The sequence below is a fragment of the Sus scrofa genome, chromosome 6 (assembly GCF_000003025.6).
Source record: "Sus scrofa isolate TJ Tabasco breed Duroc chromosome 6, Sscrofa11.1, whole genome shotgun sequence".
Classification (NCBI taxonomy): domain Eukaryota; kingdom Metazoa; phylum Chordata; class Mammalia; order Artiodactyla; family Suidae; genus Sus; species Sus scrofa.
Window position 1 is genome coordinate 48,507,696 of NC_010448.4, and position 18,275 is coordinate 48,525,970.

General features: G+C 43.6%; 1 protein-coding gene across 1 annotated transcript in view; it reads right to left on the reverse strand.

The window, feature by feature from the left end:
• LOC100522141 (tetratricopeptide repeat protein 9B) overlaps window positions 2,303-18,275 on the reverse strand; it is a 44,377-nt gene continuing 28,404 nt past the window's right edge. The window contains exons 7-8 of the mRNA XM_021094385.1: window positions 2,692-2,821; window positions 2,303-2,413 (exon numbers count right to left, since the gene is read on the reverse strand). Of these exons, the coding sequence (XP_020950044.1) occupies window positions 2,381-2,413; window positions 2,692-2,821 (163 nt within the window). The 3' untranslated portion in view covers window positions 2,303-2,380. The remainder of the gene's footprint in view (window positions 2,414-2,691; window positions 2,822-18,275) is intronic.

An 18,275-nucleotide genomic window follows, 5' to 3' on the forward strand; every position in this document is an offset into this window, starting at 1 on the left:
TAAAGGCCTTATCTCCAAATTCAGTCACAATGGGGGGGGGGGGTCAGAGCATCAGTGTATGGATTTGAGGGGAGTAGGCCATGATTCAGTCCATAACAAGGTGATAAGGCAGTAGGTACATAGGGACCAGAACCAGATCACAAAGGGCCTTGGAAGACATGTTTGGGGCTTCCTTTTTCACCCACCCGCCCCTGGAGGTCTCCTGGGAATTGGCTCCATGGCAAGTCCCCCTTCTGTCCCTTACCTTCCAGACAGGACTAAGCACGGAGCACAGCTCAGTACATTTTTCAAGGCTGCCTGGGTAAGAGTGGACCCAGTGGGAATCAAGATAGCAAGCACATCTGGGAAGGGCTATACATATTAGATGCAAATGAACCCCCTACTCAGGCTTCCTTCTTTGGGTCAGTGGCCCAGGTCTTTTGAAAAAGAGACAGTGGAGTTCCTTTGTGGTTCAGCCGGTCAAGGATTCGGTGTTGTCACTGAAGTGGCTGTGGTCACTGCTGTGGCACAGGTTCAATCCCTGGCCTAGAACTTCCACATGCCATGGGCACAGCCAAAAAAAGAAAGAAAAAAAGAGCCTAAAACCAACAGAGAAGAAGTCCATTTATTCCTGTGCTGGACAGATCTGAGTGCCCACTGTGCCAGCGACTGTTCTAAGCCCTGGGGCCCTTGCAGGGTTTATGTACTAAGCCTACACTGTCCAATGTAATATGACCAGTATTAAAAACTTGAAACATAGCTAGTCCCAACTGAGATGTGAAGGATAAAATGTACACCAGATGTCAATGACTTAATATAAAAAATCTCATTAATAAATTTTATATTAAATGCATGTTGAAATGTTCATAAGTTTGATACATTGTGTTAAATACTATATATACATATATTTTTTTTTTCTTTTTGCCATTTCTTGGGCCACTCCCGTGGCATATGGAGGTTCCCAGGCTAGGGGTCGAGTTGGAGCTATAGCTGCCGGCCTACGCCAGAGCTACAGCAACGCAGGATCCGAGCCACGTCTGCAACCTACACCACAGCTCACAGCAATGCCAGATCCTTAACCCACTGAGCAAGGCCAGGGATCGAACCCGCAACCTCATGGGTCCTAGTCGGATTCATTAACCACTGAACCACGACAGGAACTCCTAAATACAATATGTTATTAAAGTTAACTCCATCTATTTCTTTTTACCTTTTTCTCCCCCATGGGACTCCTAGAAATTTTGAAATTACACATGCAACTTGCATGTGTGGCTCATTTCTCTTGGACTGTGCAGTTCGAGAAGCTCCCCCCAGAGATTCGGTCAGATCAAGCTCCTTCTACTGGACATACTCAGAGGGGACCATAACTGGGACCACCGTTCTTAAGGATTGGGCAATCTGGGGCAAATGTCTCTAGCTGATGATATCTATTTTAAAATGAGCTGCAAAGCAGGAGAAAAAAATGGGAAAAGGAGAGAAAGAAAGAGATGAGATCAGCACACAGCTGGGGAGACCGGAGAGGGACACAAAGAGTGCTCTGATGCCCGGGAGCGCGTGTCCAACTTGCTCCCTGTGGTGGACAGAAAAATGACCCTCTACAGATGTCCGCGTCCTGATGCCTGGAACCTGTCGATATGCTGTCTTATGTGGCAAAAGGGAGACTTTGCCGGTACGATTAAGCTAAAGATGCTGAGGTGGGGAGAGCAGCCAATCCATTGTGGCTCAGGGGTAACAAACCCAAGTAGGACCCATGAAGGCTCTGGTTTGATCCCTGGCCTCGCTCAGTGGGTTAAGGATCCAGGGTTGCCGTGAGCTGTGCTATAGGTCACCAGTGCGGCTTGGATCCTGCTGTGCTGTGGCTGTGGTGCAGAACAGCAGCCGCAGCTCTGATTTGACCCCTCACCTGGGAACTTCCATATGTCGCCAGTGCGGCCCTTAAAAAAAAAAAAAAAAAAAAAAAAAAGGCAGTAACATAAAATCAAATCCTTTCCCAGAAAGCCCTTCCCAGCAGGCTTCTGCTTGCGGCCTCAGCCCCACCACGTCCCTGTCACTCCACAGTCCAGCCACGTGGGGCTTCCTCAGTACCAGGAATTGACACTTTAAATATTTTAGGGCTTTCACAACCCAGGTCTCTTTGCCTAAAACGCTCTTCCTCTCCCTCCTCTTCACTTTTCAGGTCTCAACGTCCTCCCAAGGCCTTCAGGTCTAGTTGGTGCTTTCTGCGCATGTGCAGCGCCCCCTACTGCCCGCAGCGTCCCCTCCTGTCCCTTCTGTGACACTCGCTCTTTAAGTGCCGGCTCAGAACCTCGCCGGCCCTTCCAGAGCTGCGGCGGCGTCAAGGCCAGGTTGCTCCTCCGCGGCGACCTGCCCAGTACATCGGTTGTGCTCAGTAAATATTTTGTCAGTGAGAGAATGAATTTGTCCTACATGAAGTCTGGGGGAAGGAAATAAGAACGGTGAGTTGATGCGATGCTGTTTGATTGTATCCGCCCCCTGAGTTAATAATTGAGGGAGATGAAGCCTGACACTTGGGCCCCCTCTGAATCACTTCGTCCTAACCTCATGGGACATCAGGCCCTTCCTGCCTGTCCTGCTGCGTTTCTGAACCTCATAAAATGCTTGCCTCACCCACACTTAGGGAGAGAATCTGGTTTGGTGCCTGGGAGAGGGTGTCTATTCCTCCTCCCCCTCCCTAACTCCTGCTGTTCTCACCTCTCCCCAGTCCTCCTTCTCAGCACATCCCACAGGTCCTCTAAACCAAGTCAGCCGGAAAGTCTGGAGCATCACCAAGATGTTGCCTGTCCTCAGATTCGTTCCTGAGCAGGAGAACTCCAGCGACACCCTGAAAAAAGAAACGAGATGCATGAGTGAGACACATCCTGGGTCTGGACTTGGTAAGTCTCTTTGCTGAAGCAGGCTGTGCTATGGGTGTGATCGGAACAGGTTTGGAAAGGCCCCTGTGTCAAATCGTAGTTCCTCCCTCGAGGCTAAGATGCTGTCTGAGGTTACACAGCATGGGAGACAGTATTAGTCAGCTAGGGCTGCCATAGCAAAGTACCAAAGACTGGGTGGCTTAAAACAACAATGGAAATGTATTTCTCACACTTCTGGAGACTAGATGCTCAAGATCAAGGTGTGGGCAGACTTTGCCTCTTCTTTTTTTTTTTCTTTTGTCTTTTTGCCTTTTCTAGGGCCGCTCCCGGGGCATATGGAGGTTCCCAGGCTAGGGGTCGAATGGGAGCTATAGCCACCAGCCTACGCCAGAGCCACAGCAACGTGGGATCCGAGCCGCATCTGCAACCTACACTACAGCTCAGGGCAGTGCCGGATCGTCAACCTACTGAGGGAGGCCAGGGATCAAACCCGCAACCTCATGGTTCTTAGTCAGATTCGTTAACCACTGCGCCACGACGGGAACTCCTTCTTCTCTGTTTTTTTTAAGGCGGCACCTGCAGCATATGGACGTTCCTGGGCCAGGGGTCAAATCAGAGCTGCAGCTGCTGGCCTACGCCACAGCCACAGCAACACGGGATCCGAGCCTCATCAGAGATCTATGCCACAGCTCGCAGCAACGCTGGATCCTTAACCCACTGATCGAGCCCAGGGATGGAACCCCCACCCTCCAGGACATTGTCAGAGTCTTAACCTGCTGAGCTATAATGGGAATTCCAGAGGTGGCTTCTTCTGAGCCCTCTCTCCTTGGCTTGCAGATCACCTTCTTGCCTTTCTGCATACACAACCCTGGCGTCTCTCTCTGCTTTCAAATTCCCTCTTCTGACAAGGACACCAGTTGTGACTGAACTAGGAGCCACCCTAATGGCCTCGTTTTAACCTCATCACCTCTTTAAAGGCCCCCTCTCCAAACACAGTCATTTTGAGGTACTGAGGATTAGGGCATCAGCATATGAATTTGGGGGTGGAGATTGGGGAGACGCAATTCAGCCCATCAGAGACATTCCTTGGTTTAGGATAGTAACAGACCTTCAGTACTGCTCAGAATAAAAGCAGTAACTATTAGATTAATGAGTAATTCAATTTGTTCTCCCTGAAAGCTAGGGACAGGATATAATTAATTTAAAAATGAATAGATACAATTAATTGTAGGTAAACTAGCTCTCTAATCCAATGAGAGCAGGGGAGGCCTGGGGGCCCAGACACTTCTTCTTGGTTGTGCCATGCCTTAAGTGCATCCTTGCAGACCCCAAAACAGGAAAGCATGAATCCAGAGCAGTGAAGAGAGCTCTGGACTCAGCACTTTTCCTGAGGTTACCTGCATAAAGCCTGGGTGTTAATGGGCCATTTTCACAGAGGAAAAATCCTGGGACTTTAGCAGAGTGAGAGGAAAGATCAGAGAACTATATATAAAATTCTAGAACCTGAGGGCAAACCCTCAGTTGGTATTTTAAATTTTTATTTGTATTTATTTATTTATTGGCTTTTTTTTTTTTTTTAGGGCCACACCTGCGGCACATGGAGGTTCCCAGGCTAGGGGTCGAATTGGAGCTGTAGCTGCTGGCCTACGCCACAGCCACAGCAATTCGGGATCCAAGCCACGTCTGTGACCTATACCACAGTTCACGGCAATGCCGGACTCTTAACCCACTGAGCGATGCCAGGGATCAAACCCACATCGTCATGGATACTAGTTGGGTTCATTAACCACTGAGCCACGACAAGAACTCCAGTTGGTACTTTAAAAAAAAAAACACCCTCGCTCTGAAAAAGACAGTGGGAATGTATGATTGTCTCTGCCTTTACAATGAGTAATTAGCAAGAGAAAATTCCCCTGAGAATTCCTAACAGCCCATATTCTGTGGATTTAGAGGCTAAATGGGTACTATCTGCATAGCCCGAAAGACTTCCACACAAAATTTTAGAGTGATCCCAAGTTGGCTATTCCCACAGGTACGTGGCATAAGCAAACACTAACTCTATCCAGGGAAACGGATTTTAAGCCCAGGCTTTAAAGAATTTTCCGAGACAAAATCCCAAAGAACAATGCGTTCCACAACCCACACAAGCAGAAGCAATAAACCTCAGAATCAGACTCACAGTTGGTACAAATATTGGAATTATAAGGTACAGAATATAAAATCAATATATTAAATGTTTAAAGAAACTGAAGAAGTTTCTGTCATGGCTCAGTGGTTAACAAACCATACTAGCATTCATGAGGACGCAGGTTTGATCCCTGGCCTCCCATCAGTGGGTTAAGGATCCAGCATAGCCATAAGCAGTGGTGTGGGTCGCAGATGTGGCTTAGATCTAGTGTTGCTGTGGCTGTGGCGAAGGCTGGCAGCTGCAGCTCCAATTTGACCCCTAGCCTGGGAACCTCCATATGCCATTGGTGTGGCCGTAAAAAGATAAATAAATAAATAAATAAATAAATAAGAAAGAAACTGAAGATGGTGTTTAAAAAATGCTGAAAGAGGAGTTCCCAGTGTGGCTCACTCAGCAGGTTAAGAACCCAACTAGTATCCATGAGGATTCAGGTTTGATCCCTGGCCTCTCTCAGTGGGTTAAGGATCTGGCATTGCTGTGAGCTGTGGCCTAGGGTGGAGGCAGGGCTCAGATTCTGCTTTGCTGTGGCTGTGGCATAGGCCCCTAGCCTAGGAATTTCCATACGCTGCAAATGCGGCCATTTAAAGAAAAAAAAAAAAAAAAAGATAATAGAAGGGCGAGAAGCACATTAGAAGAGATAATTTCTCGAAATTTTTCAGAATGGATGCAAGATTCTTCCTCAAATTCAAGAAACCCAATGAATCCCACACAGAATATTTTCTAAAAGATCCACACTAGACATATAATAAATCTTAGTATACTGAAGAGAAAAATCATTAGAACAGCCAAAGCATTACTTTTCTTTTTCTTTTCTTTTTTTCTTTTCTCTTTTTTTGGGGGGAGGGGTTGCAACCCATGGCATGCAGAAGTTGCCAGGCCAAGGATCGAACCCACACCACAGCAGCAACCCAAGCCACAGCAGTGACAATGCTGGATCCTTAACCCCCGGGCCACCAGGGAACTCATACTTTTCATTTCCCAATGCTAATGATGGAAGCCAGAAGACTGCAGAATAAGATCCTCAAAGTGCTAAAATAAAACAGCTGTCACACTACAATTGCATGGCCAGAAAAATATCTTTCAAAAACAAAAATAAGATTATTGTTTAGACAAACCGAAAGGTAGGAATCGATTCCCAAATTACTCTCTTCAAAAGAAATTCGAAAAGATATAATTCAGGAAGAAGGAAGCTAATCTTCGAATAAAGGCCTGAAACATGAGAGAATAAGAAAAGAAAAAGTAAACAAAAATGAAAAGTTTAAACACATCAAAAATGTCAAAACTATCAAAAGCACAGTAACAATGTCAAATTTTGGTGTTACACAAAGAAGTAGAATCTTGAACAACTTCTAACTGGAGAAGATCTTGTCGGGGGAGACACATGATGATATTTTTGGAGTAACCATTAAAAGAACAGAAAGTAAGTGTCCGGCTTCCCATACGGCAGAGAGAGGAAATGGAAATGTTTGGAGACTCAATGCGAAACAATGCCAGAAGCACAAGGAGAACAAGAGAGACAGCACAACAGGAATGGACAATATGACTGAGGGAATTCTCTGTCTCCCCTCTTTGTAGAGCAGATGAGAGCATCTTTGTGCAAGATTAGGTGAAAAATGGTGATGTATGGTTGTTAAGTGAAGTTCAGGGAGTTCCTGTTGTGCCTCAGCAGTAACGAACCCAACTAGGATCTGTGAGGAGGCTGGTTCGATCCCTCACCTCGCTCAGTGGGTTAAGGATCTGCTGTCCCCTGAGTTGTGGTGTAGGTTGACGATGAAGCTCAGATACCACCCTGCTGTGGCTGTGGCATAGGCTGGCAGCTGCAGCTCCGAATGGACCCCTAGCCTGGGACCTTCCATGTGCCTCAGCTGTGGCCCTAAAAAGCAAAACTCAAATAAAATAATAAAAGTTAAAACAAAAAGGAGTTCCCGTCGTGGCTCAGTGGTTAGTGAATCCGACTAGGAACCGTGAGGTTGCGGGTTCGATCCCTAGCCTTGCTCAGTGGGTTAAGGATCCGGCGTTGCCGTGAGCTGTGGTGTAGGTTGCAGACAAGGCTCGGATCCCGCGTTGCTGTGGCTCTGGTGTAGGCTGGTGGCTACAGCTCCGATTAGACTCCTAGCCTGGGAGTCTCCATATGCCACAGGAGCGGCCCTAGAAAAGGCAAAAAGACAAATAATAATAATAATAATAATAAAACAAAAAATAAATGGAAGATCAAATGTGTGCAAAAAGTATGTACGGATTCTGGGTAGTCAAAAAGTTAGGTGAGGAGTTCCCACTGTGGCTTAGCAGTAACAACCCAGCTAGTATCCATGAGGATGCGGGTTTGATCCCTGGCCTTACTCAGTGGATTAAGGATCCGGTGTGGCTGTGGTGGTGGTGTAAGCCAGCAGCTACAGCTCTGATTAGACCCCTAGCCTGGGAACTTCCATATGCCACAGGTGTGGCACTAAAGAGACAAAAAGGGAGGTAGGTGAACTCTGTTGGTGACTGATCCATTGTTTCTTGGCTCAGAGCCACCCTTTTACACTCTGCCTTGTGGCGCTGCCAGCTCCCTCTTTGGTTCTGCCTAGAGGGAGCACAAGAAAGCAAGAGAAAAGGCTGGATGGAGAAAGTTCGGGCTTCTTCCTGTTTTGCTTCTTATTCCCGCCGGCATCACCCAGCAAGGGTTCATCCCCCTGAAGGCAGCAGGTGACTCCTGTTTTTTCTACACTCTCATTTTTCTCTCTCTGACATAACAAGACCAGCTGTCCCCTTGTCAGAGGCCTGGGTTCCGTCTCTCCAGGAGCACTCCATCAACCTTCTAGATACTGATAACCCCAAACTCTTCCCTTTATTGCCTTAGTCCTAGGGGTGAAAGCTGATTCCTGCATCTGTTATCCGCTTAGTACAGCATCCGCATTTTGCCATCTCACCAACTCAATCAATTCCTTCCATAAAATTCTGTTAGCATAAGTGGTTCAGTTTCTCTTTTTCTTTTCTTTTTTTCTTTCTTTTTTTTTTTTTTTTTTTTTGGCTTTTCAGGGCCACATCATAGCATATGGAGGTTCCCAGGCTAGGGGTCCAGTCAGAGCTAAAGCTCTGGCCTATGCCACAGCAACAGCAGCATGGGCTCTGAGCGGTGTCTGTGACCTGCACCACAGCTCACAGCCACGCCGGATCCTTAACTCACCGAGCAAGGCCAGTGATCGAACCCGCAACCTCATGGGTCCTAGTCAGATTCGTTTCTGCTGTGCCACGACAGGAACTCCAGTGTCTTTTTCTGACCAAATCCCAGTTAGTACTCTTTCTCTCCTGTAGCCATATGGTTAATTTTTGGCCAGTGGTAGAGGAGCAGAAGCAAGGCAGGCAATTTCTGATTTATGTCCTTAAAGATGAAGCTAATTGTTCCATAATTCTGCATTCTATCGTCTCACATAGAGGAACACAGACTTGGTGGCACTAAGACGGCTTCAACCATGTGAGTCGGATGATGCTCAAAGCAGGGAAAGAAGGAAGTGGGACCTGGTGACCCTTGGGGGATGGGGAGGGCCCCTACCTACTCTGGGACATTTTGTGAAACAAATATCTTCTGAGGCATTGTGTTCTGGACTCTCTTTATTATACCATAGTTATCTATCCTAGTGTAGATGGCTCTTAAAAAAAAATGCAAGAGTTCCCACTGTGGCTCAGTGGGTTAAGAACGTGATTAGTATCCATGAAGATGCAGGTTCGATCCCTGACCTCACTCAGTCTGTTAAGGCTGTGGCGCTGCTGCGAGCTATGGTGTAGGTTGCAGACGAGGCTTGGATTTGATGTTGCTGTGGTTGTGGCTGGCAGCAGCACCTCTGATTTGACCCCTAGCCTGGAAACTCCCACATGCCTCAGGTTCGGCCCTAAAAGACCAACAACAACAACTACAACATCAAAAAACCCCAAAAAACAGAAACCCCATAACTTAAATAACGTAATATAAATGCCTCATGTTTAAAAATAAAACATAAAAGAAATAAATCCTTATACCTGAATGGCAATAAAAGCACTACCAAAGCATGGAGTAGTGTCATTGGGTTAAGGATCTGGCGTCGTCACTGCTGTGGCTCTGGTTACTGCTATGGCAAAGGTTTGATCCCTGACCCAGGAACTTCCACATGCCACAGATGCAGCCAAAAAAAAGTAATACCAAGCAATGTTTCAAGGGCAAATTATTACTTTGAACATTTCTTTTTAATGGCTGCACCCAAGGCATATGGAAATTCTGGGTCCGAGACTGAACCCAAGCCGCAGCCGCAGCAACACTAGATGCTTTTTCTTAACCCACTGCGCTAGGCTGGGGATCCAATCCATGCCTCCGAAGCAACCCGAGCCACTGCAGTTGGATTCTTAACTCACTATGCCACAGCAGGAACTCCACTTTGAACATTTTTATCAAAAGATTGAAAATAAATGAAGGAAGCCTCAGTTTAGGAAGAAAGATCAACAAAAATAACACCTAGCAATTTGAAATTCTAATAATATAGAAATACTTCAGGTAAGACTGATAGAGATGAAAAAGAAAGATGTAAAAAACCAAAATGCATAACTGAAAAGGGGAAAAAACTGCAGATGCAGGTATTTTTAAGTGATAGAATACATTTTGAACTACATAAACCAGTACACTTGAAAACCATAACGAAAATGGATAAATTTCCACAAGAATAGAAAATGCCAATACTGGAACAAAAAATAGTAAACTTTGAAGAGACCAATAACAATTAAAGAATGTGAAATTTTCATTAAAAGAAGCCCTAGAAGGTTTAACAGGGGAATTCTACCAAATTTTAAGGAACAAGTAACACCTGCTATATACAAATCACTACAGGAAAAACAGAAATTCATTTTACAGAGCTGGCATAGCCTTGATTCCTAAACTGAACAGAGACCATTTGGGGAAAGAATATTAGAGGTCCAGTTTACTTTCTAAGTGTAAATACAATTCCTAAACAAAATATTAGATTAGCAAATACAGCAATGTATGAAAAATAAAAATAAGTCATCATTGTTTTAGTAAACATCAGGAAAGTTAATGCCATGCACTACTTTGCAGAATAAAGAAGGAAAGTCATATGCTCACCCCACAGATTGAAAAAACATTTGGTAAAGTTCAACTATTTTTTTTTTCTTTTTAGGGCTGCACCTGTGGCATATGGAAGTTCCTGGGCTAGGGGTCAAATCAGAGCTGCAGCTACTGGCCTACACCACAGCCAGGGCAACACTGGATCCGAGCCGCACCTGTGACCTACACCACAGCTTGCAGCAAGGTCAGATCCTTAACCCTCTGAGCCACAATGTCAGATCCTTAACCCTCTGAAGCCCTCCTTCAACATCTATTTATGATAAAACCTCTCAGAAAAGCAGAGATACAGAAGAACTTCCATAACTTGATAAGGACTATCTACCAAAAATCTACTGCACCCCACACAACTCAACATAAAACCTTAAACTCATGTCTTTTAAGATCAGGAAGAAAATACAGCTGAACACAGTCACTACTACTATTCACTCTGAGGGGTCCTGACCATTGCAATAAATCATTGTAAATAAATACAAATACACACACACACACACACACACACACACGTAATGAAAGAAAGGATGGCAAAACTGTTATCATTTGAATGTGATTTGTTTTACCATACAGAAACTTCAAACCATTAAAGCTAATAAGAGCATCAGCAAATTGCCCAAATAAAAGATCGAATTGGAAAAATGAATTCCTCTACATAATAATAAACTAGGAACTCTTACGAAAAATAAGGTTCCATTCAGAATTAGTAACAAACATTTAAAGGTAATCTAGGAATTAACCTGTCAATCCCCAACACATTTATGAAGGAAAAAAATTTAATGTTATTGAAGGACACAAAAGAAATCTAACAAAAGGGGAGATGCACCATGTTCATGAATGCAACAATCTAATATTATCAAGGTGCTTCTTCTATATAAATCAAGCTATAAATTCTATGTAAGCCCAAATTCCATAAAGTTTTTCGAGAAACACAATAAATGGATTCAAAAAAGCATATGAGGAGTTCCTATTGTGGTGCAGTGGAAACGAATCCAACTAGTATCCATGAAGATGCGGGTTTGATCCTTGGCCTTGCTCAGTGGGTCAGGGATCCAGCATTGCCGTGAGCTGTGGTGTAGGTTGCAGACACGGCTCGGATCCCAAGTTGTTCTGCCTGTGGCTGTGGCCGGCAAGCTGTAGCTGCGATTAGCCTGGGAACTTCCATATGCTGCCAGTGCAGCCCTAAAAAGCAAAAAAAAAAAAAAAAAAAAAAAGGAGGGGAAATTTTCTGTATCATATACATCAAAAAGCCAGAGCTTAAAAAAAACAAAACAGGAGTTCCCATCAGGGCTCAGCAGCAATTAACCCGACTAGAATCCATGAGGATGTGGGTTCAATCCCTGGCCTCACTCAGTGGGTTAAGAATCTGGCATCCCAAGTTGCTCTGCCTGTGGCTGTGGCTGGCAAGCCGTAGCTGCAATTAGACCCCTGAGAACTTCCATATGCTGCAAGTGCAGTCTAAAAAAAAAAAAAAAGAAAGAAAAGAAAGCAAAGGTGGGATGGCATATAAATAGACAAACTGATCAAAGGAACAGACCAGAGAGGAGAGTCGTGTACATAAAAGACCTTGAGATGTATCAGAATAAGCATCCTAATTAGAAGGGAAGAGATGGCTTGTGAAAGGATAATATTGGGGAAACTGGCTGCTTAGAGGGAGAAAAGAAAAGTTGGTTCCCTACCTCTCACCATAATATAAAGGTCAAATAAAAGGACTAAGACCTAAATATGAAAGATAAACCTATAAAGCTAGTACATTCGTTTCATGGGGCTTCCAGAACAAGGTGCCACAAACTGGTGGCTTAACACAGCAGAAACATATTGTCTCACAGTTCTGGATGTTAGACCTTCAAAATGGGCACATGGCCCCCTGAAACCTGTAGGGAAATCTTTCATTTCCTCTTAACTTTTGGTGGTTTGCTGGCCATCTTTGGAGTTCCTCAGCCTGCAGCTGCGTAATTCCAATCTCAGCCTTTCTCATCACATGGCATTCTCCCTCTGTCTGTCTGTCTTCAGATGGTTTTCTTCTTATAAAGACATCAGCCCTACTGGAGTAGGGGCCCACCCTACTCCAGTATGACCTCATCTTAATTTAACTATTTACATTTGCAAATATTCTCTTTCCAAATAAAAGCACCTCTGGAGTACAAGGGTTAGGATTTCAGCATATATTTTGGGGAGACACAATTCAACCCAGAACAGCCAGTAGAAAAATGGAGAATATTTTTTATGATTTTGCAGTGAATAAACCATATAGTGAAATCAAGAGAACATAAAACTATGTAGGGAAAATGAGATGAATTTGACTATATTAAGATGAAAGATTTCTTCCAGAGACATAATTGAAAAGGTTTTCATGTGTGTGCGTGTGTGTGTGTCTGTGTGTGTTTGTGTGTGTCTTTTTAGGGCTGCACCCTCAGCATATGGATTTTCCCAGGCTAGGGGTCCAACTGGAGCTGTAGCCACCAGCCTACACCACAGCCACAGCAACGCCAGCCCACTGAGTGAGGCCAGGGATCGAACACACAACCTCATGGTTCCTAGTCAGATTCGTTTCCGCTGCGCTCCTGAATAAATAACAACCCAGGAGAAGATATTTTCAGCTTAAAAAAAAATGTGATTAATATCCAGAATATACAACAAAATCCTGTAAATATTTAAGAAATATTTAATATCTAAGATATTAAAAACCACATTTCTATATAATTTGGGGGTTATGGGGAATTAAAAATACACTCTTTTTGGAACTGAATGACAATGACAGCATTATATATCAAAACCCAGAGTATACATAATAACAATTAAGGAAGAAATTAATTAAATAAAATAGCCCTCCCTCAAAAAAAAAAAAAAGTAGAAGAGGGAGGAAGTGGGATGGACTGGGAGTTTGGGGTTAGTAGATGCAAACTATTACATTTAGAATGGATAAGTAATGAGGTCCTGCTGTATAGCACAGGGAACTATATATCTTGTCTTTTGGGATAGAACATGATGGAAGATAATACTAAAAAAATAATGTATATATATTTATGACTCGGTCACTTTGCTGTACAGAAGTGAAATTGGCACATTATAAATCAACTAGACTTTAATTAAAAATAAAAAAATTAAATAAGTAGAAGAGATTACTGGTTTAAAAAAATTGGTTTGGGGTTTCCTTTTTTTTTTTTTTGGTCACTCCCACATCATGCAGGAGTTCCTGGGCCAGGGATCAAACCCAAGCAACAGCAGTAACTAAAGCGACAGCAGTGACAATGGAGGATCCTTAACCCACTGAGCCACAAGTGAAATCCTTGGGTTTTTTTTTTTTTTAAGACCAATAAAATTTGGGGTTTATTACATTTTTTGGCAAATCTGATCCAGAAAAATAAGAAAAGAAACAAATAAATATCAGGAAAGCCAAGAAATATAACTTCAGATCCAAATGATTGATAAGAAATGATATGCATAATAAAGTTATGCCAATGAATCTGAAACCCTAGATAAAGTACATATTGTTCTAGGCAAATATAAGTTACAAAACTTTATTCCGGGAGAAAGTAGTAAATCTGAATAAACCCATATCCACGGAAGAGACTGAAATTGTAGTCAAAGACCTACCAAAAAGGCACCAAGCATGGATGACCATACAGTCAAGCTGTACCAAATGTTCAAAGAACAGATAACTCCAATATATCAGAAACCATTCCAGATTGCAGGAAAAGGTAGGTGGTTCCTCCAAATCACAGAACAGGCTAGCATTTCCCTCATGTCAAAACTGGGCAAGGCTAGCACAAGAAAGAAAACCATGAGTCAATGCCATTCATGAAAACAAACACATAACAACCCTAAAGAAAATGTTATCAAATCAAATCCAGCAACAGTAAAGAGAGGAAGATGGTTCAACATTAACAGATTTAGGCAGAAAAGTCATCTTATCACATCGACAAATGCATAGAAAGCCAATAACTGCTCTAAAAAAAAAAAAAAAAAAGAAAGAAAGAAAAGAAAAAACTTTTGGAGTTCCTGCCGTGGTGCAACGGGATCAGTGGCATCTCTGCAGCTCCAGGATGCAGGTTCAATCCCCAGGCCAGCATACTGCGTTAAAGGATCCGGTGTTGCCATAGAAGCTGCAGTGCAGGTCACAACAGCAGTTCAGATCCAGTCCCTGGCCTGGGAACTCCATATGCCTCAGGGTGGCCAAAAATGAAAAAACAGAAAAAAAAAAAAAAAAAAGAAAAGAAAAAACAGCTTCTTAGCAAATTAGGAATAAAATTTGATGAAGGGCTTCCTTAATGATGAACCCTTAGGGGCATTCCTTTAAAAAGTCTAGAACTAGAGAAGGATTGTCCATTATCACCGCTATCATTCAACATTGTTTGGAACTCTTTTTTTTTTTTTTTTTAAACAAGTGGCTGCACCTGCAGCATATGGACGTTCCCAGGCTAGAGGTGGAGACGCAGCCACTGTAGAAGCAACACCATGTAGTTATGTTGTGAGCCACATGGCAAGTCCTGTACTGGAGCTCTTAACCAAAGACAGAGGGATGAGAAATGAGCTGTAAAGACTGGAAAAACTAAACTGTCTTCCTTCCCTCCCCCACCCCCCCGCCCCCAGCCTCCGCCCCCACCAGACAACAGGATCATCTAGCTAGAACAGTGTAGAGAATAATCTGTCAAGTTATTCTAGAACAAGTAAGAGTGTGTTCAACAAGGTAGCCAGATCCACGCTCAGTACTGAAAACACAAGATGGTAATTATTAGAGAAATACAAATCAATACCACACACCAATCAGAATGACCATTTTTTAAAAGTCTACAAATAACAAATACTGGAGAAGGTGTGGAGTAAAGGGAACCCTCCTACACTGTTGGTGGGAATGTAAGTTGGTACAGCCACTATGGAAAACAGTAAGGAGGTTCCTCAAAAAACTAAAAATAGACTTGCCATATGATCCATCAATCCCATTCCTGGGCTTATATCTGGACAAAACTATAATTTGAAAAGGTAATGCCCCCACCATGTTCATAGCAGCACTATTCACAATAGCCAAGACATGAAAACACCTAAACGACCATTGACAAATGAATGGATAAAGATGTGGTACATATATGCAATGGAATACTACTCAGCCATGAAAAGGGATGACATAATGCCATTTGCAGCAACATGGATAGAATTAGAGACTATCATACCAAATGAAGTCAGTCAGACAGGGAAAGACAAATACCATATAATATCACTTATATGTAGAATCTAAAATATGACACAAATGAACTAATCTGTGAAAGAGAAACAGACTCACAGACATAGGAACAGACTTGTGGTTACCAAAGGGGAGAGGGCAAGGAGGGATTGAGAGTTTTGGGTTAGCAGATGCAAACTATTATATATAGAATCGATAAACAACAAGGTCCTATTGTATAGCACAGGGAACTGTACTCGATATCCTGTGATAAACCATAATGGAAACGAATATTAAAAAGAATGTATAGGACTTCCTGTTGTGGCTCAAAAGAAATGAATCTGACTAGCATCCATGAGGATTTGGGTTTGGTCCCTGGCCTCACTCAGTGGGTTAGGGATCTGGTGTCGCAGTGAGCTGTGGTGTAGGTCAAAGACCCGGCTTGGATCTGGTGTTGCTGTGGCTCTGGTATAGACCAGCAGCTACAGCTCCAATTGGACCCCTAGCCTGGGAAAATCCATATGCCACAAGTGTGGCCCTAAAAAGCAGGAAAAAAAAAAAAAAAAAAAGGAGTTCCCTTCATGGCTCAGTGACCAACGAATCCAGCTAGGAACCATGAAGTTTCAGGTTCGATCCCTGGCCTTTCTCAGTGGGTTAAGGATCCAGCGTTGCCGTGAGCTGTGTTGCAGGTCGCAGACTCGGCTCAGATCTGGTGTTGCTGTGCCTCTGGCGCAGGCCTCTGGCCTGGGAACCTCCATATGCCTCCGGTGCAGCCCTAGAAAAGGCAAAAAAAAGACAAAAAAAAAAAAGAGAGAGAGAGAATGTATGTATGTATAACTGAATCACTTTGCTGTGCATCAGAAATTAACACAACATTGTAAATCAACTCTACTTCAATTAAAAAAAAAAACACAACGGCAGTAACTGATTAGGAAAGAGTAACAAAATCCCAGCCATAAGGAAATAATAAAAACAGTACAGTCCCAGTGAGTGAACCAAAGAAAGCATGTACAAGATATCCCAGGAGAAAATTATACCTAAGTCCAAATATGGAAGATTCGAATTACAAATTAATAACTTATACATTACAATCCCATTCAAAATATGAATGATTTTTTATGGATTTGACAAATGTCATCCCACTCCCTGTTCCCATTAGAGAGCCCACCAGTTTTAGAACTAAGCCAGGTAACTTTCCTCACCCAACTCTACGCATCTGCTCGGAGACTGCTTGTTTTGCTGCACACCTGCTTCTTTGACTTGAATCACCTCATGAGCTACTGGTAAACAGAGTGATGATGTCAGCATAACACAATCATGTTGGTTAATTTGCAGTTTTCTCTAGGAGGTTAATGGTTTGAAGCAATCAGGGGCAGGTTTCTCACAGATAAAGGGGAGGCCTTAGTAATAAAAGAAGATGGTAAGGGGAAAAGCTTCAACTCTACAGAAATGTCTTCCTTTAGATCCACAGTGGTTGGTTTAGATGTTCAAAGACCATAATGCCTGCTGCAGTGGTATGGTATGTGGCAATGCTGTGAACGCAGATGAAGAAACTGCAACAATGTTTTCCCATATGGAAATAACAGAGTCATAAAGAAGATTACACCTTGGATCAGATTTTTAATTTTGAAGAAAATGGTCTCCATTAGAAGTTACTACCTCCAGACTGGCACCTCAGAGAAGGCAGTACAAGCCCCATCCCTTAAGACTGCAAAGAAGACACTGAAAGTATGGCTAAGTCCAAATGCCAGTGGAAACTTAACTGTGCTGGTATTTCTACTGGAATCGTTATTGGGTTTGTAGCACTCTGCTTATAAAATTGCATACATTTTGAGCAATCTGTCCCTAATTCTATTTTCCCCATAGAGCCTTGCTATTTTAGTGCACTCTTTTGCAGAACTCCGGGTCTTTCAGAAAAGCAGGCATCAGGTTATAGCAGAAACGCCTGTACTGAGAACCAAGTGGGGCCTCTCTTTCAGCCACCCACTTCCCTTTGAGCCTGGAATAATTTCCCAGGAGACCGTGGGGCAGTACTCTGGAGTCTGAGCACCAGAGCCCATCATAGTTACCTTCTTCTCCTACTGCCAGACCCCACAGAACTCCCAGACCCCGCAGACCTCCCAGACCCCCGACTCAGGAAACGCTAAGTGAAAAGACCCACAATGCCACTTAGGAGCGCACAGATCCTGAACAAGTCACTCAACCTCTGCAGCACTGTTTCTTCACTTTTTAAATGGGAAGGCAATGGGGTTTTTTGGTTTGTTTGTTTGTTTTTTGTTTGTCTTTTTAGGTGTGTGCATATGGAGGTTCCCAGGCTAGGGATCCAATCAGAACTGCAGCCGTCGGCCTATGCCAGAGCCACAGCAAGGGGGGATCCGACCCGCGTCTGTGACCTACACCACAGCTCATGGCAACGCCGGATCCTTAACCTGCTAAGCGAGGCCAGGGATCGAACCCCTGTTCTCATGGATGCTGGTCGGATTCGTTAACCGCTGAGCCATCACAGGAACTCCCGGAAGGCAAAGTGTTTGGTTGTCGTGGTGATGGTTTGGTTTTAATTTTAAAATCTGCCTTTGGGAGTTTCCGTCATGGTTCAGCAGTAGCAAATGGGACTAGTAGTATCCATGAGGACGTGGGTTCAATCCCCGGCCTCCTTCAGTGGGTTAAATATCCTGAGTTGCCGTCCCAGACGTGTCTTGGATCTGACGTTGCTGTGGTGTAGGCGAGCAGCTGCGGTGCCAAATTCGACCCCTAGCCTGGGAACCTCCATATGCCAGAGGTGCGGCCCTAAAATTAAAATAAAATAAAACAAAAACCTGCTTTTGATTCTTGCTCTGCCATTTATAGCTGTGACCTTGGACGAGCAAGTTTATTTCTCCATGCTTCATCTGTAAAATGGGCGCTTTGCGAGAATTTAATGACACTATTACGCAAAACACTTAGCATAAGATGCACTTTAAGCCCCATTAAAGTGAAGTTCTCGTTTTCGAA